General features: G+C 41.6%; 1 protein-coding gene across 1 annotated transcript; it reads left to right on the top strand.

Annotated features, from left to right (window-relative positions):
* The first annotated feature begins 1,237 nt into the window (after positions 1 to 1,237).
* Positions 1,238 to 25,404, top strand: C33H2orf92 (chromosome 33 C2orf92 homolog). The gene is made up of 5 exons (XM_064481705.1): positions 1,238 to 1,304; positions 13,997 to 14,080; positions 21,860 to 21,973; positions 23,368 to 23,518; positions 24,987 to 25,404. Exons 1-5 carry the CDS (start codon positions 1,238 to 1,240, stop codon positions 25,117 to 25,119), a joined length of 549 nt encoding a protein of 182 aa, XP_064337775.1. The 3' UTR covers positions 25,120 to 25,404.
* The last annotated feature ends 443 nt before the right edge of the window (positions 25,405 to 25,847 follow it).

Here is a 25,847-nt window from a genome sequence, read left to right as displayed (position 1 = left end):
TAAAAAGTCCCCTGTGTTTCCTCTATTCATTCCTGAACCTCTGTCAACTACTGATCTTTTTACTGTCTCTATGGCTTCGCCTTCTACAGAATGCCATACAGTTGGAATCACACAGTATGTAGCCTTTTCAGATTGGCTTCTCTCACTTAGTATTATGCATTTAAGTTTCCTCCATGTCTTTTTGTGACTTGATAGCTCATTTCTTCTTGTTGATTAATCATATTCTATTGTCTGGATGTACCACACTTTGTTTATCCATTCACCTAATGAAGGACATCTCAATTGTTTTTAATTTTTGGCAATTATGAATAAAGCTTCTGTAAACAACTATGTGCAGTTTTTTGTGTGGGCATCCAATTTCAACTCATTTGGGTAACTTGGAGTATGATTGCTGGATGGTAAACCTATATTTAGCTTTGTAAAAAAACTGCTAAACTTTGCTTCACAGTGGCCGTGCCATGTTGCATTCCCACCAGCAATAAATGAGAGTTCCAGTTGCTTCACATCCTCAACATTTGTTGTCGAGACGGGGGAAAGTGGCAGGAGTGGGCAGTGGGGATTCAAAGATGGATGGTTGTACATCTTGAGTTTGAAGCTAACTTATCTGTCATTGCTTTGGTTTTATTAACCCTCAGCTTTGTGTGAAATCTCCTTGGTAACGGGCACCCCAAGGACTCTATTTCCACCCCATGCCCAGCCCATGTTCTGCCCCTTCCAGGGTCTTGATTGAAGCCTCCCCAATCTCTTGTCCAGATCTTTTCCACCTCTGGGTATTTGTTCTGCTCTCCCAGGACACATTTGTAACATTTGTACCTTAGGGTGAGTTTTCTCTTTTTACAGGAGATTTTAGGCCACTTTGGGCCATTGTGTTTCCTCTCTGCCAGGGCAAGTGGCAGAAGCAGGTGAGTCAGTGACTGGGGTGAGGGCTGATTTTTATATTTACTAGTAATTTGAAGACATTTTCTGTCTACTGGCCATGCTGAAGCAGTGAGTTCCGTGTTATTTTATATGTTTTCTTTGTTCTGCTTTTGTTTGTTTGAAGATATTTTAGAGAAATAAAATTTTCACTGCTGTGATTATCTAATGTTATGGGTTGAACTGTGTACCCTTCCAAATTTATATGTTGATATCCTAACCCCCAGTACCTCAGATTGTGGGTTTTTTTTTTTTTTTTTGAGTGTCTTTATAGAGGTAATCAAGTTAAAATGAGGTCCATTAGGGTAGGCTGTAATACAGTATGACTGATGTCCTTATAAGAAGAGGAAGTTTCGACACAGATGCCTATGGAGTGAAGATGTGTGAAGGTACAGGGAGAAGACAGCCACCTACAAGCTGGGGAGAGAGACCTCAGAAAGAACCAACTCCCATCTCGGAATTCTAGTTTTCAGAACTGTAAGATAATAGATTTCTGTTGTTTAAGCCAACCATTTTGTGGTGCTTTGTTATGGCAACCCCAGCAATCCAGTACCTCTGAGCTACTTAGAATTCCACTACATAAATTTTTCCCCCCCGCAGATCTCTTCCATCCCACCACCGCATATGAAGCAGGGCTGGCTACATAACTTGTGGGACTCAATGCATAATGAAAATGCAGCAGTAAAAAGTATAGTTAAAGGTGCTAAAATATAAAGAACTTTTTTCTTTGAAAATAGTTTAATACTTATTAAATGTAACAGTGTAACCACGGAGGACCCTGTGGGACCTCCCAGGGTCAGACCTCTCCCCTATATCCTCTGCTGTAGTTCCTCTCTGAAGTACACACATAATAGTATCTCATGTTTATTTCCTGAGTTTTTCAGATGCCAAAAACCACCACCAAAGGGAAGAAATTAACTGCTTGATGATTGAGAGCCCATAGCCCCCAGACCTTCTGGCACCTAGGGGTTGATGGTGTTGACCGCCCTGTTCCCTCAAACAATTAGAGAACTGTGCATGAACAGATCACGTACCCTGTGACCCCCCACCCCCACCCCCTTACCTGGCCCTTAAGTAAGCTTTGCTGAAATCCTTTGAGGAGTTCAGGGTTTTCTTGGGCACAAGCTACCCCATCTTCCTTGCTCCGCCCTGCAATAAACCTTCCTCTGCTGCAAACTCCGACATTTCAGTTTGGCCTCACCATGCAGCGGGCACACGGACTTGCATTCCTTAACAATAGGGAAATTCTGATACATGAATGACAACATCAACTTATATTTTTCTTTACAACACTTTTGGTGTTATAATTTTATGTTACACAATAAATAACAATATCTTCGTAAGGGGATATCTTGATTTGCCATAAAATTTTTCTGGCTACTCTAGCTACTTGCAATTCATTTAAGCTGATTTAGTTGAGTTTCTGGGACTCAAAACTTGAGAGTTCTGACTGATATCCTACCGCCTTCCGTGCGCAGGGCATGCGGGGTGGAGGAAGGCGCTGCAGAGCCGGAAGAAGTGCGCAGACAGGCTGTTACCTCAGGGTCGCCAGCCGCCCCGCCCCTCCCTGTCCACAGGCCCCGCCCCCCGGGACGCCTCGCTTCCGCTTCCGGTGTGACGTCACAGACTGGCGATTCCGAAGTGTCCAGGAGTTCAAGGCTGTCACGTCTGAAGGAATTTAGGAGCTTTGCTTCTCTCTCGTGGTACACAGACTATATGGCAAAGAAGAGAGGAGCGGAGACCCTCTTCTTTGTTCTCTTCCTGGATTATTGGCAAAGTGCAGGGCTCCACCCTTTCCACCTGATCCAAGGTACCGTCACAGGTGTATTGTGGCCGCTAGCGACGTGGGAGGCTTGCCATGAACCTGAATCAGGCCGGAGCCGGTGTTCTCCTCCTCATACAGACTGGGAGGAAACCAGCGTTGCCACTGGCTTTGAGTTAAATGTTCAGATTCTTGAAGACACTTCATGAATGCTCTGTGGCACTCAGAATAGATGGGAGCTGTGGCCTAAAACTCCTTCATTAGTGGGTTTGTCCACTCCTCACTGGCCAGAGAAAAGGGCTGGCCCTGACCTTGAATCAGGAAAATGTGTCTGATCATAGTATCATGACATCAAAAAAGAAAAGCACAATAATATAGCTCAAAATCCTCACAGGTTGCTAGTCTTTTAGCACAATTAATTCACATCCTTGATGTGGCCAGGTGAGGGTCAGCAGCAGAAGTCTTAATGTCCATCCACAACATCCTAGGGGAGATTGCTGATGTGGTCCATCTCTGTTTGCATCTTCATTTTCTCATTCCTCAGTGACAACATCAGGAACTCCATGTGCTTATCCAAGAGGTCAAGTCAGGGTGACCTCAGGCCCCTGAGCCCCTCCCAAATATAGATCCATAGTATGGATTAGGGCAGAGATGCAGTAGTAGTGTTCCCTGTCCTCCAACACAAGAGAGCATCACGTTTCCAGAATGGTTGGTCACTGCTCGTTGGCCTCATTGCCTGTGGAGGAGAGAGTGTTTGTTGAAAGGACCCTGAGTTGTGTGTTCATCTGTCTCTGTTCCTCCCACAGCTGAGCTCTGAGCATGACCTTGCTTGGAACCGGCACCGTTACTGCCGTTCATCACAGACAGTAGCACTGAGCCCGGAAGAGGGGAGAGTGCTTTCAGTCTGCAGGTTGCATCATTGAACTTAACCGTTCTCCTCACAGATCTCCAGTGGTTGGGCATCTTTCCCTCCAGCCTTAGATGAGAAAACCAAGCCCCACAGAGCGTTACTGCCCAGGATCACGCAGTGTTCAAATGTACCAGAACCCAAGCCCAGCGCTCTCCCCTGGAGCAAACCAACTGTGTGATGGTCCTCTCAAAATACTACACCTGAGTGTGTGGATTTAAAGAGGATTACTTGCAGATCCAGTGAAAGACAGACTCACAGCTAAGGTTTCTTTTCCCTACAGGTTCAAATACTGAATTTTCATCAAGTTCAAACAATTTGGACAAAGGTTTGGCTAAATTATTTGGTAAGTACCCTTCTCATGTGAAACAGTCAGGCAGTATTTGAAGAGTCTTGTGCTTGTCCGTGGAGGTCTCCCATGTAACCTGTTCCTGCTGCTCTGATGGGAAGGAAAGTGCTTTACCTTGATGCTAGAATGAGTTCTCTAAGTGTCTGTTTCAGGGAATTAAGCAAAATTAGAAGCTAAACTGTTTCTGCTCCTTCAAGTGGGGTCCAGGTAGACCAGTAGTGCTTCCACCTGGGAGCCACTGGAACTGCAATGTCAGACCCCACCCTGGACCAGCTGCATCACATCTGCCTTGATGAGGTTCCCAGGTGATTTCTGCACAGGGTAGAGATGAGTGAGGGCCCGAGGCTGAGACAGACCCTCTCCCAGGTCCTAACTGAACATGAGAATCCTATGGGGAGATTGTGTAAAGTCCAGACCCATCCTCAGTGATCAGATTCTTTGGTGTGGGGTACACAAGTAGTTTCCAAAGCCCTCTAGGGGAGTCTATGCTGGGACTCATGCATCTACTCCAAGATTTGAGAAATATTGAGAAAAACTAAGGCCCAGGGAATTCCTCTTTAGCAGAGAGCTAAGACTGATGGAAAACTTTTGAAAACATTTCAGCTGTCTGCTGAAGGAAGCCATTCAGATTGTAGAGAGATCTTTTTCTCTCTGGTGTCTGTGTGGTCAGGAGTGGACACTGAGGGCCATCTCTGGTCTGGGAAAGAGCTCCCAGCTGTAAGTGCTAATGGTTCCCTGTAGATTGGGAGCTGATAGATGTTCTGATCACAGAGTGATGCGTGCCATTCCTGCTTGGAAGGGGGACGTCTGTCTACACGGGAAGTGGATTGTTTGGCTGTCTCAGGTCAGGAATTCTGGGTTTGCCCTTCTTCTATGTGTGCTGTTAAAGAGGCTTCAGTAAACCTACACTACGTGTCTTGCTGACTGAGTGATGGGAGGTTACCGTGACGAAACGAACGATGGATGCAGACAGCAACTGTAGTTCTATCCATGCTTGCAGGAAGTCCTATCAAGGAAGGAGAAGACTTTTCTCTTGGCAGGTGCTGAGTGTCTCTGAATCCAGCCCCACATGTGTGAAAGGGGAGTGAGTGCATGTGAAGATGGGTGTCTGGTGCAGGGTTTGGAAGGATCCCATCCCCCCAAAGCCCTATTGACCAGCCCAGTGCCAGGCCAGTGTTGGCCTTGCCATTGGTGGACCACTGATAAACTAGCCAGGTTTTCTTTGAGCAACAGTTCAGGAACTTGTAGGTCAATGCATTTAACAAGGAAGGAGTTGTGAGAACTCATCACTTTACTAGCAATTCTGACAGTTACTTTTTTGGTGTCACTGTCATAAACACCTATTCCATCAAGTGAGTAGACCACCCTGCAAAGTACAACAGCCTTTGAAAAAGAACTCAGAGCAAATACCAAATCATTTGAACTTGTGATGGTCATTTCCTGTGGCTTAGCAAGTGAACCTGCAAAGGGAAAACAAAACTGTTCCCCCCCAGGGACAGATAGAAACCAGAATGTTTTGAAAGGGAAGGAGATCCCCTACTCCTAATTTATTCCTCCCTCAAACCTTCCCCTTTGGTAACCGTAAGTTTGTTTTCTGTGTCTGTGAGTCTGTTTATGTTTTGTAAATAAATTCACTTGTATTAATTTTTAGATTCCATATATAAGTGATATCATATATTTGTCTTTCTCTGACTTACTTCACTTAGTATAATATTCTCTATAGGTCCATCCATGTTGCCGCAAATGGCCATATTTCATTCTTTTTTATGGCTAAGTAATATTCCATTATATATATATATATTTATGGTATACATATATATGTATATACACATATGTATATACATCATATATATATATATATATACACACACACACACACCATAAATTAGGAGTATGGAATTTAGATACACACTATTATAAATAAAATAGATAAACAACAAGGATTTACTGTATAGCAGAGGAAACTATATTCAATATCTTGTGATAATCTATAATGGAAAAGAATCTGAAAAATGTATATATAACTGAATCACTTTGCTATACACCTAAAACTAATACAATATTGTAAATCAACTATTCTTCAATTAAAAAATTAATTAAAAAGGGAAGGCAAAATTAACATATTTCAAGAAATGTAACTATGAAAAATTACTACCAATTTTATAAAGTTTTCTGAGCTTATAAAATTTGTTATTCTTCTCCACCCCCCACCCCAGCCTCCACCAGTTTTCACATATAACATTCATAAGTGAATTCTGAACACCATTTGTTGAAATGACCGTCTTTTCCTCATTGAATATTCTTGGCTCCCTTGTCAAATATGAGTTGATTATATAATATGCTAGGGTTTATTTTTGGCTCTTGATTCTGTTCCATTGGTCTATAGGTCAGTTTTTATGCTAGTAACATGTTGTTTTGATGCTGTAGCTTTATAGTATAGTTTGAAATCAGGAAGTGTGATGCCTCTAGCTTTGTTCTTGTTTCTCAGGATTGTTTTGGGTATTTGAGATTTGTGGTTCCAAATGAATTTTAAGATTTTTTTTTCTATTTCTGTGAAAAATGCCATTTGGAATTTTGATAGGGATTGCATTGACTCTATAAATGGTTTAGGGTTGTATGGACATTTTAACAATGTTAATTCTTACCCATGAACATGGGATATATTTCAATTTGTTTCTGTCTTTGTCAGTTTATTTCGTCAAAGTCTTATAGTTTTCACTGTATAGATCTTTCACCTCTTTGGCTAATTTATTCCTAAACATTTTATTGTTTTTGGTGCTATTGTGAATGAGATTGTTTTCTTTCTTTCTCAGATGTTTCATTATTAGTGTATAGAATTGCAACAAAATGTTGATTTTGTATCCTGCAGTTTTACTGAATTCATTGATTAGTTCTAACGTTTTTGTTGGTTTGTTTGTTTTTCAATGGAGTCTTTAGAATTTTCTCTATGTAAGATCATGTCAACTGCAAAGACAATTTTACTTTTTCTTTTTTGATTTGGATGCCTTTTCTTTCTTTTTCTTGCCTGATTGTTCTGGTTAGATTTCCAGTACTGTATTGAATAGGAGTGATGAGAGTGAGCACCCTTATCTTGTTCTTGATCTTAGAGGAAAAACTTTCAACTTTTCACAGTTGAGTATGGTGTTAGCTATGGGTTTGTCATACACGGCTTTTACTGAGGTATGTTCCTTTCATACCCAATTTGTTGATTATTTTTATTGTGAAAGGATGTTTGTTGTATTTTGTCAAATGCTATTCCTGCATCTATTGAGATGATCATATGATTTTTATCTTTCATTCTGTTAATGAAGTGTATCACATTTATTGATTTGCATATGTTGAACCATCTTTGCATTTCAGGGGTAAATCCCACTTAATCAAGGTGAACAATTCTTTTAGTGTGCTGTTGAATTCAGTTTGTTGAGAATTTTACATTTGTATTCATCAAGGATACTGGTCTATAGTTTTCTTTTCTTGTAGTATTATCTGGCTTTGGTATCAGGGTAATGTTGGTCTCCTAAAATGATTTTGGGAAGGTTCCTGCCTCTTAAATTTTCTGGAATAGTTTGAGAAATATTGACATTAATTCTTACTTAAGTGTTCGGTAGAATTCAACAGTGAAGTCACCTGGTCCGGGGCTTTTCTTTGTTGGAAAGTTTTTGATTACTGATTCAATCTCCTTATTCATCATTTACACTGTTCAGATTTTCCGTTTTTTCATAATTCAATTTGGTAAGTTATATGTTTCTAGGAATTTATCCATATTTACTATATGGCATATAATTGGTGTACAATTCTTCATAGCTGTTTCTTACGATCTTTTGTATTTTCTGTGGTATTAATTGTAATGTCTCCTCTCTCATTCATGATTTTGAGTCTTCTCTCTGTTTTTCTTAGTTGGCTTAGCTAAAGTTTTGTCAGTTTTGTTTATCTTTTCAATAAACCAACTTTTAGTTTTGTTAGTCTTTTCTATTATTTTTTCTGGTGTCTATTTCACTTGTTTCTGCTCTAAACTTTATTTCCTTCCTGCTACTAACTTTGGGCTTAGTGTGTATTTCTTTTTCTAGTTCCTTGAGGTATAAAGTTAGATTGTTTATTTTGTTTTATTTCCACTTTTATGGATATAAGTGACATACAGCACTGCAGAAATTTAAAGTATGCAGTATAATTATTTGATTTACATACATCATGAAGTGATTATCACAGTAAGTTTAGTGTTATTCCTTTATCTCATATGAATACAAAAGTAAAGAAATAGAAGCAATTTTTTCTCTTGTGATGAGAACTCAGGATTTGCTCTCATAACTCTCATATATAACATATAGAAGTGTTAATTATATTTATCATGTTGTACATTATGTTCCTAGTAATTTATTTTCTATCTTATTTATCTTATAACTAGTATCTTATAACTAGCTCTTATTTATCTTATAACTACTTATTTATCTTATAACTAGTTTATATCTTTTGACTGCCTAGATCCAATTCCACCTTCCTCCACTCTCAACCTCTGGTAACCACAAATCTGATGTCTTTTTCTATAAGTTTGTTTGTTTTGATGTATAATTGTCCTACAACACCGTGTTAGTTCCTGTTACACAACATAGTGACTCAATATTTCTATACATTTGAGACTGATGACCATGGTAAGTCTAGTTATGATATGTCGCCATACAAAGATATTACATGGTTATTGACTATATTCCCCACACTGTACATTTCATACTGGGACTCATTTATTTTGCAACAGGAAGTTTGTACCTCTTAATTTCTCTCATTTATTTTTTTCCCACACTTCTTCCCCTCTTGCACCCCATTGTTTGTTTTCTGTATCTTTAACTCTGTTTCTATTTTATTATGATTATTCATTTGTTTTTTATTATTCGTTTCCACATACAAGTGAAATTATACAGTGTTTGTCTTTCTCTTTCTCTGACTTATTTCAGTTAGCATAATACACTCTAGGTCCATAATCCATGTTGTTGTAAATGGCAATATTTCACTCTTTGTCATGGATGAGTAATATTCCATTGGGATATATACCACATCTTTTTTATCCATTCATCTATTGATGAGCACTTAGGTTGCTTCCACATCTTGACTATTGTAGATAATGCTGCAATGAACATGGGGAGGGGGAATATATCTTTTCTAATTAGTGTCATTAGTTTCTTCAGATAAATACCCAAGAGTGGAGTTGCTGGATCATATGGTAGTTCTATTTTTAATTTTTTGAGGAATCTCCATACTGTTTTCCATAGTGGCTGTACCAATTCACATTTCCACCAACAGTGCACGAGGGGCCTTTTCTCCACATCATTGTCAATACTTGTTATTTGTTGTCTTTTGATAATAGCTATTCTGTGAAGTGATATCTCATTATAGTTTTGATTTATTTTTGCCTGGTGATTAGTGATGTTGAGATCTTTTCATGCATCTGTTGGCTGTCTATGTGTGTCCTTGGAAAAATGTCTATTCAGATCCTCTGCCTATTTTTAAACCTTTTTTTTTTTTGATGTTGAGTTGTATGAGTTATTTGTATAATTTGGTTATTAACACCTTATTGGATATCATTTGCAAATATCTTCTCCCATTCAGTAGGTGGCCTTTTCATTTTGTTGATAAGTTTCCTTCACTGTGCAAAAGCTTTTTAGTTTGATCATTTATTTATTTTTCCTTTTGCTTCCCTTGTCTGAGGAGACATATTGCTAAGAGTGATGTCACAGAACATACTGCCTATGTTTTCTTCTAGGATTTTTATGATTTCAGATCTTATATTTAAGTCTTTAATTCATTTTGAGAGTATTTTTGTATATGGTTTGAGAAAGTAGTCCAGTTGGATTCTTTTGCATGTAGCTGTCCAGTTTTCTCAACACCATTTATTGTATATTCTTACCTCCTTTGTCATAGATTAATTGCTAGTATAAGTATGAGTTCATTTCTGCACTCTCTATTCAAGTGAGCAAGATCATCTCAGTGAGGGATGTCCAGGTGTTGCCTTAGTCATTATGCCAGTTAATAAAGCACGTGGCTGCAGTTACCAGAAGACTTTAGTTAGTGGCATAAACACGGATTAGTTTATTTTCCTTCTGTTTCAAGCAGTATGAGGGAGACAGCTGTAGCTCTGGTGCAGTGCTCAGTGACTTAGGTCAGGGCCTATTTCTCTGAGATCATCAGAGCCTTTCCTTATGTCTTATGTGCTTTTATCTTATGTACTTATGTCTCATGGTCATAAGATGGTTTCTGCAGCTCCAGACATCACATCTGCTCTCAAGGCAGGAGGTAAAGGGGTGTGGAAGTGCAGCCCCAGCACTACTTTCTCTTCCATCTGGAGGGGCAAGAGTCTTCCAGGGTCCCAGGAGTCTTTGGAGGAGATTTGCAAGTCCCTCAGCCCTCCCACCTACCAGGGAGGGTGGAAAGGAAGTGTTTTTCTGAGGGCTGGTCCCTGAGGCTCTAATCACAGTTAGGTACAGAAGGGGGCAAAGATGGCTGGTGATGGAATGCCATAGCTTCTGTGGCAGAAATCTCTTTTTTCTGTTACATATTAATGACATCTTTGTTTCCTTTGTGTTTTATGTCTTTTTTCCTTACTTACCCACATATCATTCCACCTGTGCAGGGTTCCAACGAGCAGAAAACAAGCAGTAATTACTAGCTTATCTAGGGGTTATTATAAATAAGATGGTGACTAGCAGTTTCCAAACACTTAGCCTTTGCATGATCCTCAGGGTGGCACTGTGTTAAGTGCTTTTACATACATTGTTTTATTCAATTTTCACAGAATTTCTATGAGTTAAATGCTCGTATCCCCAGCCTACCAGTGAAGGAACTGAAGCTCACAGAGGTGGAGTTATTTGCCCAAGATCACATTGGCTAAACAATAAAATCAGGATTTGCGTCTAGGTGTGTCTGCCACAAAAGCAGAATCTCACTGTGAGAAGCTTCCTAGGAGAGGCAGTAAGTCTTCATGGCAGAAAATGATGTGCATCGTGTAGAAACAGGAAGGAGGTTTGCTCATACAGAGGGACAGGTTGGGGACACTCTCAGAACTGGGGAGAAAGACAGCAGGAGCAAGAAGAAAAATTATGACATTAGATATCCTGAGATTTGGGGCAGATTATCTAGCTGCAGATCTATAGAGGGCAGTGTTTCCTGTCTGGGACAGCGAGTGAAATCAAAATTATTCAGAAATGATTTAGAGAGACCAACTTCCCCTTTTTAAGACAAGGCATTTTACAGCATAACATTATCTAGCCATTGCCTTTGTATCATTTATTCACTGTATTTGTAGGCTACTTTCGGTACTAAGAGCAGAATATGTTAATCCTGGATTGCTGATATTAACATGCCTTTCTTTGCTTCACTTGAGATGAAATTCTGCTGCAAGTGTTTTCCAAAGTTCCATCTGATGAAACAAGAAGAACAGCAGATAAATCAGTTACAAAGAGAGACGTGAAAGAAAGCAAGTATATGTCTTTAAAACTCTTAAGTGCACATTTTGGAAGGTCTTTGCGCAGTCAGACCTCGTTTACTGCTCTCCGCTTTATTGCTCGTTGTGGACATTGTGCTTTTTACTGAAGGTTTGTGAGAACCCTACACTGAGCACGTCTTTTGGCACCATTTTCCCAATGGCATTGCTCACTTCTTGTCTCTGTGTCACATTCTGGTAATTCTCACACTATTTCAAACATTTCCATTACAATTATATTTGTTACGGTGACCTGTGAGCAGTGACCTTTGATATTATTACTATGACTCACCAAAGGCTCAGATGGTGGTTAGCATTTTTTAACAATAAAGTATTTTAATAAAGGTATTTTTTTTAAGACCTAATGCTGTTACACACTTAACAGACTACAGTATAGTGGAGACATAACTTTTGTATGCACTGGGAAACCAAAATTTCATGTGACTCACTTTTGTGCTATTCACTTTATTGTGGTAAGCTACAACTCGCCCTGCAATATCGAGGTGTGCCTGTATTGTATTGTTTGTACTGCCCTGTCATTTTAGCATTCTTTAAACCAGATAGGTGTGGGGCAAAACCAAACTGAGATGTGGAAGAAAGAATTGCCCAAAATATTCTCTATAACCTTCTAGAGATTATGGAAGTCTATAGTCCAGAGGTTGAATATCCCAGTATTTTGGGGGTGATCTCTGAAATTCAAGGGTCAGGCAGGTTCTCTCACCTTGAAGGGTGTTCAGAGGACAGGAACCAGGTTTGTAAGTGGTGTTCACTGTTCCTGGTAACACTTGATGTGAGTAGTGTAGTAACTGTATTCAGCACACTTCGTAGTTCAATGTACATGTGTCCTAGTCACTGACTTGGGAGAGTGGAGCCTCCTACACTCCTCCCCATCACCTCCCCCTCCCCCAGCCTCTGGAAAGTATTTGCAGTGAGTAGCAGAGCTGATTTCTCCCTTTGTACTGATGCTCAAATGAGAAAGCTAAGGGGAAGGAGCTGACCCCCTATGCCAAAAACATGTACATCAGCCCAAATCACACAAGTGACAGAGAAATCCTTTAAGGTGGACACAGTGTGCATTAGGAAAATCTTACAACTGGGTAATTATTTGCCAGAATAAACCAGGCATGTGTGCCATGTTGAAATTATAAAACTACTAGCAAACCAATTTTATAACTAACAGACTCCTAATGGAGTTTATGAACCATGTGATTAAAACTGAATATTTTACTGCGTAATCATGATGGTGTGTCCTGCACAGTGTTTCTTTATGCTCCACTGGCTGATGCAATATGATGAACACATTTTTAGCAAAGTGCTTGCGTGATTGTCTATTCCTAACAATTCACCAATGTCTCACTAACAGAGAAACATACATTTGTTATTTATTGGATCAGAGTAGTCATACTTGAAATCATTCGGCATGCACCAGGTAGGCCTTCCTACCAATTTTTTTGTTGTTATAGAATTGAAAGCTGCCATGTGCACAGATTACTCAATGGCTATGCAGACTGTCTACGAGAAAACCGTGTGATAATTGGTATTGTCACTGGTTCTTAGTTAAAAGTTCAGATTCTTGCAGACACTTCATGAATGTGCTGTGCCTCTCAGAATAGGCAGGTGCTGTGGCCTGAAACTCCTTCATTAGGGGACAAGTTTCTCCTCCTGGGATGGGGTTGCCCACCCCTCAGGGGCCAGAGAAAAGGGCTGACCTTGACCTTGAATCAGGAAAGTGTGTGTGGACACAGACATCATAACCTCAAAAAAGAAAAGCCTGAAAATACAGCTCAAAATCTTCACAGGTTGCTAGTCTTTTAGCACAATTAATTCACATCCTTGATGTGGCCAGGTGAGGGTCAGCAGAAGTCTTAATGTCCAACCACAACATCCTAGGGGAGATTGCTGATGTGGTCCATCTCTGTTTGCATCTTCATTTTCTCATTCCTCAGTGACAACATCAGGAATTCCTTGTGCTTATCCAAGAGGTCAAGTCAGGGTGACCTCAGGCCCCTGAGCCCCTCCCAAATACAGACCCATAGTGTGGATTAGTGCAGAGTATACAGTAGCACTGTTCCCTGTCCTCCAACACAAGAGAGCATCACGTTTCCAGAATGGTTGGTCACTGCTCGTTGGCCTCATTGCCTGTGGAGGGGAGAGTGTTTGTTGAAAGGACCCTGAGATGTGTGTTCATCTGTCTCTGTGCCTCCCACAGCTGAGCTCTGAGCATGACCTTGCTTGGAACTGGCACCGTTACTGCCGTTCATCACAGACAGTAGCGCGGAGCCCGGAAGAGGGGAGAGCGCTTTCAGTCTGCAGGTCGCGTCAGTGAATTTTATCCCCTCTCCTCACAGATCTCCAGTGGTTGGACATCTTTCCCTCCAGCCTCAGATGAGAAAACCAAACTCCATGAGCTTTACTGCCTAAGATCATGCAGTGTTCAAATGTTGTACCGGAGCCCAAGCCCAGGGCTCTCCCCTGGAGCAGGCCAACTGCATGGTGGTTCTCTCAAAATACTACACCTGAGTGTGTGGATTTAAAGAGAATTACATGCAGAGCCAATGAAAGACTGTCTCACAGCTGAGGTTTATTTTCCCATAGATTATCCTCAACAAAAGAGCTTGAGAGATGCCGAGTTTGCATCAGGTTCAAATAAGCGAGAAGAACATTTGGCTCGACTGTTTGGTAAGTAATCTGCTCACGTGAAACTGTCAGGCTGTATTTGAAGAGTCTTGTGCTTGTCCGTGGTGGTGTCTCAGGTAACCTGCTCCTGCTGCTCTGATGAGAAGAAAGGTGCGTTGCCTTGAGGCTAGAAGCAGTTTTCTAAATGTTAGAGTCTCAAGAAATTAAGCAAAATTAGAAGATAAAGAGTTGGAAAGAGTTCTGTTCTTCAAAGAGGGATCCAGGTAGCAGCGGCAGGGCCACCATCTAGGAGTCATTGGAACCACAGTGTCAGACCCCACCCTGGACCAGCTGCATCACTTCTGGATGAGATGCCCAGGTGATTTCTGCACCTGTTGGAGATGGATGAGGCCCCAAGACTGAGATAGACCTTCTCCCACATCCTTAGCCCTGAGGATGAGAATCCCCTGAGAGATTGTTAAAAAGAGACACATGATCAGATTTCCTGGCATGGCATGAGAACTTTGAATCAGTAGTTTTTAAAGCTCTCCAGTTGATTCTAGGCTGGGACTCACTGATCTCTTCCAAGCTTCCCATGTAACATTTGAGAAAAACCAAGGCCTAGATGGAAGATGGTGATGGAGGAAACTTCAGGAGTACATCTCTTCACCAAAGCTATAACTCAGCTGGCGAGTACTATCTTAAGCAACTATTTTGGAACATTGGATTTCATTTGAATACTTGCATCATCCTGGAAAGAGCTTGATGAAGAGTCTGGTAAATGTTAGTGAATTTCAGTATTTCATGTAGATCCTGCCATTCTCCATCCCCCAGGCCCATGGCAGGAAACCAAGTGGTTGGCAGCCCACATTCTCAGTGTGACTTGCTGGTGTCAGAATGGGCAATAGGGACCATGTCCTTCAAAAATTTGGGTGTGTATTGATCACTGCCTTTAATCACCAAGGGCCGGCACTAAGGGTGGCCATTATCTTCAGACTCTCATGGTCTGAAGAGTCTTCCAAGAAACCTTGTTAAGGACATTAAAGAAACAGTATTTTTTGTTTTTCTCTTTTTGAAATATAGACACTTAAAGAAACCTTTGTCAGGCCACTGAGTGACCACAGAGATAACAAACTGGAAATTCAGCACCCATACACAACAAGGCATACACATTTTGCCAAAATAGTTTGAAAAAGTCACAAATGCATGGTTCTAGGCCTCAACAAGCAGAAATTGGTCATCTATGAGGAATGGGAGAATTAGATTTCCAAAGTTATCAAAATATAAAACTTGGAATGTTTAGCTCTCAACAAAAAAAATTACAAAACATACAAAGAAACAAGATAGTATGGCCTATTAATAGGAAAATAAAAAAGAATTGGACAGAACCCATTCCTGAGGAAACCTAGAAATTGGAATTATTCATCAAAGGTATTAAATCAACTGTCTTCAGTATGTTCAATGAGTAGAGGAAATGACAGACAAAGAACTTAAGGAAATCAGGAAAACAGTGTTTGAACAAAATGAGAATCTCAATAGATAAATAGAAATTATAAAAAGGAGCCAAAGAGAAATTCTAAAGTTGAAAAATACAGTAACTGAAATGAAAAATTCACTAGAGGGATTTGGCAGCAGATTTGAACAGGCAGAATTAAGGATCCTTAACTTTGACTTTGGACAATTGAAAGTATCCAATCTGAGGAAGAGAAAAGAAAAACTGAAAAAAAATAAACAGCACGAGGGACTGTGAGACACCATCAAGAGTAGCAACATACATAGTTTAAAAGTCCCAGAATGAGAAGAAGGAAAGGGATGGAGAAAATATTTGAGGGAATCATGCTCCAAAACATCCCAAATCTGATGATTATACACATCCAAGAAGCTCTACAAACTCCAGGCAGGATAAATAGAAGAGATCCACACTAAAGACATTGTAGTCAAATTGTTGAAACCAGAAGACAGAGAATCTTGTAAACATCCAAAGAGAAGAGACTCACTATGTACAAGGGATCCTCAATAAGATTAATGGCTGATCGCAACACAAAAATCATTGAGGCCACAAGCAGTGAAATGACGTATTTGAAGTCTTGAATGAAAAGTACTGTCAACCAAGAATTCTATACCTGACAAAACTATTCTTTGATCAGGGAGGAGAAATGAAGACATTTCCAGATAAATGTAACCTAAGAGATCTGCCCTGTAGAAATACTAAAGAGAGTACTTCAGACTGAAATGAAAGAATACTAGATAGAAATTCAAAGCCAAAAGAAAAAAAATTAAATAATGGTGGTAAAGGTGACTACATGGGTGAATATAAAAGCCAATGTTATTGTCATTTTGGTTTGGTTTGTAACTTATCTCTTTTTCTAATATGATTTAGAAGGCATGTACATAAAACAATCATTGTAAATCTATGTTAATGGGCATACAGTGTACAAAGATGTAATCTAAGACAATAACAACATAAAAGGGGAGGGATGGAGATATATATGAGCAGAGTATTTGCATGCTATTAAAACTAAATTGATACTATTCAAACTAGGTTGTTATAAGTTTAAAATGTTAATGAAAAAATAACAAAATTTGTTAAGACATGAAACCAAATAGCTAAATGGCATTAGTAAATTCTTCCTGATCAGTAATCACATTAAATGTAAATGAGTTAAATGCTTATTAAAGGACACAGATTAGCAAATGGGTAGAAAAAACCAGATCTATCTACTTGTCTATGATAGACTTGGTAAAACGACATAAAAAGGTAATAAAATGATGGGAAAAGGCATGCAAATAGCAACGAGAAGAGAGCTGGAGTGGCTGTATTATTTTCCAACAAAATAGATTTCAAATAAAAAAAAATTTACAAGAGACAAAGAAGGACATTATATATTGATAAGAATTTCAATATACATAATTATAAACATATGCACATAGCAGCAGAACCCCTATATGAACCAATAATGGACAGAACTGAATGGAGAAATAGTTCTACAATAATAACCGGAGACTCCAGTACCCCACTTTCAGTAGTAGACAGGACTAGATGAACAATCAACAGGGAAATAGAAGACGTGACCAACACTATAAACCAATTAGACCTAATAAACTTACACAGAACATGCCACCCAACAACCGCAGAAAACACATTCTTTCCAGATGCATATAGAACATTCTCCAGGATAGACCATCTGTGGGCCACAAAACAACTCTGAGTAAACTGAAAAAGATTAAAGTCATGTAAAGTATTTTTTCCTTCACAATGAAATGAGATGGGAAATCTACAGCAGTGGAAACACTGGAAAATTCACAAATATGTGGAAATAAAGCAACACACTCTTAAATAACCAATAAGAAATTAGAAATTGCCTTGAGATGAATGAAAGTCAAACACAACATACCAAAATCCCTGCAGCAAAAACAATGCTAAGAAGGAAATTTATAACTATAAATGCATACATTAAAACAGAAGAAATGTCTCAAATAAATAACCTATCTGTATACTTTGATAAACTATAAGAAGAATAGCCAACTATATTCAAAACTAGTAGAAGGAAGGAAGTAATAAAGAATCGAGTGGAAATAAATGAAATAGAGAATAGAAAAACAATAGAAAAAAATATATGAAACCAAAACTTGGTTCCTTGAAAAGGTAAAACTGACAAATTTTTAGCTAGATTGAATGAGGAAAAAGAGGGAAGACTCAATTAGTAGTTAAGAAATGTGAGGTTACTACTAATTGCAGAAATAAAAATGATTAAAAGAGAATACTATGAACAATTGTATGCTGACAAATTAGATAACTTAGAAAAAATGAACACAGTCCTAGAAACAAACTACCAAAACTGACTCAGAAGAAACAAAATTGGAATAGACTTGTAATGAATAAGAAGACTGAATCAGTAATCAAACCCTCCCAACAAGGAAAAGCCCAGGCTCAGGTTGCTTCACATTCACATCCAGGTGAATACTACCAAGCCTGTAAATAAGAGCTGACACTAATGCTTCTCTAAGTCTTCCGAAAAATTGAAGGGGAAGAAACACTTCTTAACTCATTCTAAGAGGCCAGTATTACCCTGATACCAAAGCCAGACAAAGACAGTATAAGAAAACTATGGAGAAATATCACTTATAAATATAAATGCAAAGTCCCTCAACAAAATACTAGAAAACTGAATTAAGCATCATATTAAAAGGATTATATACCAGACCAAGTGGGATTTATTCCTGGAATGCAAGCATGATTCAACACAGGAAAATCAGTTATTGTAATAGACCACATTAACAGTGAAGTACAAAACCACATGATTATCTCAGTTGAAGCAGAAAAGGCATTTCAGGAATTCTGGGTTTGCCCTTCTTCCATGTGTGCTGTTAAAGAAGCTTCAATAAATCTGTACTACCTGGCCGAGTGATTTTGGTAGGTTGCCATGACTGAATGAATGCATGGCTGCACATAGTTTTTGCAGTCCCACTCTCCACGCTTCCAGGAGTTCCTACATAGGAATGGGAAGGCTTTTCTCTTCTTGGCAGGTGCCCTGTGTCTCTGAATCCAGCTCCACATGTGTGGAAGGGGAGTAAGTGCATCTGAAGATGAGTGTCAAATTCAGGGTTTGGAAGGATCAGTGCCATGCCAGTGTTGGCCTTGGCATTGGTGGTCCACTGGTAAACTTGCCAGGTTCCTTCTGAACAACAGTTCAGGAACTTGTAGGTCAATGCATTCATCAAGAAAGAGGATGGTGAGAACTCATCATTTTAAATGAGTCCCTGTGATGGTTAACCTTTTCGTGTCCTTATTGTAAGCGTTTATTCCATCGGGTGAGTAGACCACCCACCAATGTACTAATAGCCCTTGAAAAAGGACTCAGGATATATACAAAATGAATGGAATTTGTGGTGATTATTTTCTGTGGCTTTGCAAAGTAAACCTAGAAGGAAAAAATAAAACTGCTGGCCCGAGGAAAAAAAGTAGAATACTGAAAACTTTAAAAGGGAAGGAGAAATAAATATATTTCAGAAAAATCATAACCATGAAAAATTAGGAACAGCTTGTAAATTAAGAGCTTTCTGACTTTTAAAAATCTTTTCTGCTTTATTTTTACCCCATTTTTATGGGCCCTCTTGGGGAAAGTCTCAGAGGTGAGTCAGAATGACAGCAGGAATAAGAAGGAAAATTATGACACTACATACCATGAGATCTGGGACAAAGTTTCTAGCCACGTATCTTTAGAGGTCAGTGTTTACTGCCCAGGACATGTAGTGGAATCACAATTTTTCAGAAATGATCTATGTGATTAGAATCTCCCTTCCTAAGAGAAGGTATTTTCGAGTATAATTTCACCTATCCATTGAGTTTGTAGCATTTATTCACTGTATTTATTTATTTTTATTTTTATTTATTTTTTGACTTAAAAACAACAGAAATTTATTCTCTCTCAGTTTTGGAGGCCACAAGTTCAAGATCAAGGTGTTGGCAGGACCACGCTCCCTCTGCAGGCTCTAGGGGAGAGTCCTTCATGCCTCTCCCAGCTCCTGGAGGCTCCTAGAGCTCCTTGGCTTAGGGCTGCCTCATTCCAGTCTCTGCCTCTGCCTTCAGATGACCTTCTCATCTCCCAGAACTTACTGTATTTGTAGACTGCTTTGGGTACTTACAGAGAATATATGTCAGCCTTCCACTGCTGGTATTAACATGCCTTTATTTACTTCACTTGAGATGAAATTCTACTGCAAGGGTTTTCCAAAGTTCCGTATGATGCACCGTTTGATGAAACAAAGACAGCAGACGAATCAATTACAGAGAGAGACGTGAAAGAAAGCAAGTATTGTCTTTCAATCTCTAAGGGCACGTTTTCCTATAGGCTGACGGGCTGTATTATATGTGACATGCTATCACTTTACCATTCTTTAAAACAGCTACTTGTGCAGCAAAGACAGATTGAGATGTGAAGGAAAGAATTGTCTGAAATCCTATCACTTCCAAGATAAAAGTGTGACTATCCCTCTACTTTGGGGAGATCCCTCAAGTTCATGTGTCAGGCAGGTCCTTACCTTCTGAAGGCTATTCAGAGGATGGGAACTAGAATTCCAAGCGGTGTTCACCGTTCTTGACACCAGGAGCCCTGACTGGTGTAATAACTCCCGCTGGACACTCTTACACTTCCACGTGTATGACCTGGTTTGAGGCTAATCTCAGCTCTGGGTGAGAGCCGGTGCAGTCATTAGTACCTCATTCCATGGATAAGAACAAGACCCCCCCCCCCCCAAAAAAAACCCACTTGTCCTGGGCACACCTGTTGAAATAACAAAAGTGCTGAATATACTTTTCCTTTTAAAGCAGCTTCATATTATTTTTTTTTTAAGTAACACTTTGAGGATAAAGACAGGTATTTGATCCAAGGTCATAAGGATAGAATTGTGTATCAGAAATTTCCAGCAGTGCACGGAAGTGCCCTGTGTTGGAAATTTGCATACAAATGTGAATTTCCATTCCTTTCCCACAGCCTCTGCCTGGGCTCCAGCCTCTGTAATCAGCCATCAGCTGGTGCCACTCTCTACAATGACATACAAACTTTCAAATACACATTTCCAAGTACAAGCTGAATTCTATATTAGCATTTAACCACTTTAAAAAATAGACCCAAGGTGCTTGTGTGTACTGATAAAAACTTTTTCGTTATTTTTATGTGTTTCATCATCAAAGAAGCTGATTTTGATGGAAATTCTCCTGAATCAGAATTTTCCCTTGGCAGCGTGGACAGAATTTCCAACAATGGTAAATGCAAATGGATAAAATTGGAGTTGAGGGTCAACATGTAATACCTCTTCTTCCTCTTGCCTGAGTTCTGGACCAAATGGGAGTCTAAGCTAAGGGTCCAGCAGGTGGGGCTCAGACAGTCTTCTCCAGGAATACTGGGCTGGCTAATGTGGGTGCTCAACGAATGAGGAAGAGTGCTCTAGACGCTGGAAAGGTTTAGGATACCCATGACTTCTCCAAACCCCCACCGTGAGAGAGCTTGCTTTTGTAAAATTTCACAGCATAAAGAAGCAGATCAGGATGCTTGTTCTCTGCAGAGAGACAGAGAGATGGAGGGAGGGAGAGACCTCTACAGTTGTGATTATCCTGCTGTTTGTGGGTTCCATTGACTGGGGTGTGGGCCTTGACTATACACCATCTTGCTGTGGTTCCTTCTTTATATCTTTAGTTGTGGGACGTCTTTTCTACAAGTCTTCAGGTCATTGTCACAGATAGCCGTTCCGTAGAGTTGTGGCTTTGGTGTGCCCATGGGAAGAAGTGAGCTCAGGGTCTTCCTGCTCTGCCATCTTGGCCACACACTTCAAGAAACATTTTTTTGGTAATACTTTGTGGTTTATAAGTTGTTTTCATGGACATTATGCTGTGAGATAGGTCTTATTACTCTGTTTTATACTAGTGGAGCCTGGGGTCATAGAGGCTCAGTGGCTGGTTGAAAGTTTCTTGCTAAGTCCTGTAAGTGTGGTCCCTGACCGGCAGCCAGCCTCATTCGGGGTCTCTGAGAAATGCACATTCTCAGGTCCCCCACCCTACTGATTCAGAAACCCTGGGGTGGGGCCCAGAGATCTGCGTTTTAACAAGGCCTCCTGGTGATTCTGATGCACACTCAAGCGTGAGAACCACGGCCTTGGTCTACCCAGTAACCTGTTAGATTTAAAAAATCAACAAACTTAACACTGATGTAGTTTGGACTCTTCTCCAAAATCCTAGCTCCTCCCTTTGACTCTAGAGGTAATTACTTGCATCATGAAAACAGAACTAATCACAAGCTGATGGTTGTTTTTTGATGAACACATTTTGTTTTTTGTCTTTTGTAGGTCACAGTGCAGAGGAGAAGAGGGATAAAGAATCTTCTCTGTTCAACAGGGATGCAAGTGACAAGCAGTTAACCACCGTAGGTCAAGGAACACTTCAAGAAGCAATCAGTCCAGGTAATAATCCACACAGCATACGCTAAATAAGAACCTAAGTATGGATGACTTCAGAATGCATCTGTTTGCCTTTCATGGTATTTTAATGGACTAGATGTCAGCACACCTTTAATTTACCCACAAAAGCAATGACCTGCAGTTAAAATTACGAATTAAACTAACTCCAGGAATTTGCCCACCCCCACCTCCTCCACCTTTCAAAAAGATGCTTCTTTGCTGTTGCATCTACACAGCATGGGTCCTTCATCTCATGGGTGTCCTCATAGTCCCTACAGCACTGCACACGGATGCATTCCCACAATCCGGAGGGTTATATCCCAAAGGTTAACCTAGTCCCTGATCTTCACCCTCGGACTACCTGAGCCTGGGCCCATCCATGGTGGGTGGAAACTTGTCCATCATGGCCACATGCTGGTACCAAGCCCAGTACAATCCTTCCATGTAGCCACTCGCTATCACAATTATACCTGGTTGTCACCTCCTCTCTTTAAGAAATTAAATGCTGAATTATTCCAGTAGAGCCCTTAGAGTTGCTTGATGTGGTTGCCCCTTGACACAGGATTGATGAAGGTGGGTTGTCAGACATGCCCTGTTTTCTCCGCATTACCCCAGAAGGCACCTGGCCAGCATTCTCCTGCCTGCATCTCTGGTCTCCCTCAGCAGCTTCTCCACATCTGCTTCCTGTCATTGGACCTCTGTGCCCCATTTCCCTTTTCTTTTTTGGTCACATTACAAATGGGGTGACAGAAGCTCTGAGTCCCCATTGTCACCTGGGGTCTCCTTCCTTTGAAATTTAGTGAAGATTGCCTTGTACTCCCAAGCCCACATGCAGTGGCATTCCAGATCTACCCTCAAAATTTCCACATGAGCTCAGAATCATCTTGGCATCATGTTGCCTCATTTCCTGAAATTCCCCCAAGCCTGCACACACGAGGCAGGTTTCGTGTAGGGCAGAATTTCCTGAAGCTAGGGGTGGGGTGAGGGATGGAGGGATGGGGGCAGCAGAGGGGAGATCATGTCACTGCCCTGTGAAAAGCTTCAGACCAAATACCTGAGTCCATTTTTCCTAAAAGCCACCACAGCAGGGCTTTCCCACCTCCTGTGGTGGCCCTGCCTCTTCCGTCCATCCTCTCTTCCTCTCCTCACCTCCTGCAAACTCCGGTTGCTTTGCTGCTCGCCGGCTGATACCCTCAGCACCTCACCTCCACTACCAAACAGGTTATGAATGTATTTTCCTAAACATAGCCAGTTTCTTCCCCAAGAGGACTTCCAGAGCCAGCTGCTAAGATGCTAAGGTTTTCAATTCAGCTGTAAGCAGAACTAACAGGCTGTCCCTGCAGATCTGTATGGGGTCATCCCTCTCTGTTTACTTGGCCACGTGTCTTCTCACTTAGCTGTTCCAAATAGGAGTGTGCCCTGCGTGCAGCTTCTGCATTTCCTCCAGCGGAACATCATCATTGCCGCGGTCTCGGTGGCGGGAATCCTCGTGGCCACAGTGTTGCTGCTGTTGGTGTTGATCACATACATCAGGAGGAAGCAGCCATTGTGAGTGGCTCTCAGCACCACCTCCCTTCCCAGAGCTCACAGGGGTTTGTACTAGCATTGTCCCAGAGCTTCCTACTGACTGGGGATTTAGGAGGAGGGCAGGGACCGCCAAGCCTGCTGGTGCAGCAGCATCACCTGCGTGCTTTGTGGTGCAGATAACCCAGCTGGCTGGTTTTGAGCACTGCCTTGTGGTCTTAATGCACAGCTGGGTTTTGGGTTTCCTGGCTTGGGCCGTGCTTGCCTCTGGAAAACCCTGCAGATCAGGTCACACCTCTTCCCACACTGAGGGCTACTGAGAGAGGAGATGGTACACCTTCTGGCTGAAAGATTGGAAAATAGGAACATGGACATAGAACAGAAAGAAAAAGTACAGCTCCAGGAGTGTGGGGAGGGGTGAGGCTCTGGAGGAGGTGAGAAGGGGCTGGTGTTCAGCTCATTCACGCCGGTACTGCAGCACTGGTTGTTGGAATATTGAGAGATGCCTGTATTTGTTGGTAAATGGCTCCTTCCCAGAGCCTCCCCAGACTTCCCTGTCTTCCCCATGATCCAGCAAATGAAGGGTTAATGCCTGGAGCAGCGGTGGCCATTTTGATTAGTCACTGCCTGTCTGCACCAGTTGTTAAATATTTCAGTTATCCCCTGGATGAGAGACTGAAGCACAAAGGCTGTAACCAGGAGCAGGCACAAGAAAGCAGAGTTTAGAAGATTATGCATTTGTAGTAATTGCACCTTGAAATGATGTGCTTTGATCTGCATCCCTTGAGACAAACCCTCCTGAGCGGAAGAGCAGCTCCCCAAAGCCCCTCAGGTCCTGCGCAACCCTGTGCTGAGTACGCAGCTTGTCCACAGAGAAACGGGCTGTGGTGGTGTTGAGAGGGGGAGGTGTCCACCCCCCACCCCACCCACCCCACTCTGAGACTGCAGTATTGAAATCTCCCCACGAGAGTGCATTGCTTTCCCTAAAGGTGTCCTTGAAAATGCCAAGGCTCCCAGGACTGGCAACCCATTCAGGCCAGTCACCACCACCTCACATCAGCTTTCTCCCTTGAAACCGCAGTGGGTCCCCTGAAGTGAAAGGAGAGCCTTAAAGGTGGCAGACATGAGAGAAGACTAGAGTTCCTGGAAATAACCAGACCCACCTCACAGCTCTGGTGGGGCTTGTCCCTCAGACTCACCATCTCCCCTCCGTGTCTCTTAGAGGCAAAGACTGGCTCCACCCAACAGAGACTAAGCAAAACCGTGGGGAGCCTGCCTTCGTGATGAGAAAGTAGGGGGAAAGGACTTTCCCAGAGGCTCTGCGGTGCCCAGAGGCAAAAGGAATTTCGCAGACGACAAACCCTCCTGGTGGGAAGTCCGTAGACTCCTGCCCCCCCAAGAAGGTGCAGCCTCTGCTGCCTCCCGAGGAGCAGACAGGAGGAACCCCTCCGCGTGTAGCTGCGCGGTACAGTTCCTGTGTGTTTCCTTTCAGATACCCTCCGGCAAACACGACCTATAATATTTTTATAATGAATGGAAAGACTTGGTGGCAGACGTCTCAAGAAAAGAACGCCAGAAAACATTCCAGAAAACAGAAACCGCTGAAGGATAATTCCAGTGTCTAGGCCAGGTGGTGGGGCCAGCCAGCCAGCACCACAAGCTGTGATGTGAGGCGATTCTCCATCCAAATGCTGTGCAGAGGCAACTGGATTTCTAGCTGTGAGGTGCACCCTACAAAACGCGTACCTTTTCCTCTCAATTTTGAATGGACCAAGGAAACAGTGTTTGACCACAGCATGCTCATGGTGGTCATGGCATTAAGGACTAGTGCAGGAGACTTAGCACATTTCCTCAGAGACTGACCTGACTAACCGTGGATTTATTTATTTATTAAAGCATTGATTCGTTTTTTTACAGCCATTCAATGAAAAGGTATTAATTGAACACTTACTATATCAAAATACAGGAGGCAACCAAAGATACTGGAATCAGGCATGATCCTGGCACATTTCTGAGGACATGGGAGACAGCTGGCTGAAGCTCTTTGGTAGAGGGCTTATGACTCTATGTCCCCATTACTAAAGGGGCCAAGGGGCCGAGGCTTGGGGCCTACAGGGGAAAAGAGGGGAGGCGGGAACTCATGTCAGTGCTGCGGAGCCAGCCAGCGAGCAGCAGCTGTTATAGTTCAGGGAATTCTTGTCCCTGCTTTGAAAGGTGGGGTCCAGAGAGGGGGGTCCTGGTCCTGTCTCCAGGGATGGGGAGATCCTGAGGTCTGTTTTGGGGCTGTCTCAGTAGTGGCTGGAGGAAGACATGCCACCACCGCGTGTCCACAGTGGCCCCTCTGGTCCATGAG

This window comes from Camelus dromedarius, chromosome 33, assembly GCF_036321535.1.
Source record: "Camelus dromedarius isolate mCamDro1 chromosome 33, mCamDro1.pat, whole genome shotgun sequence".
Lineage (NCBI taxonomy): Eukaryota > Metazoa > Chordata > Mammalia > Artiodactyla > Camelidae > Camelus > Camelus dromedarius.
Note: the sequence above shows the minus strand (reverse complement) of the source record. Positions and strands in the feature narration are given on the sequence as shown.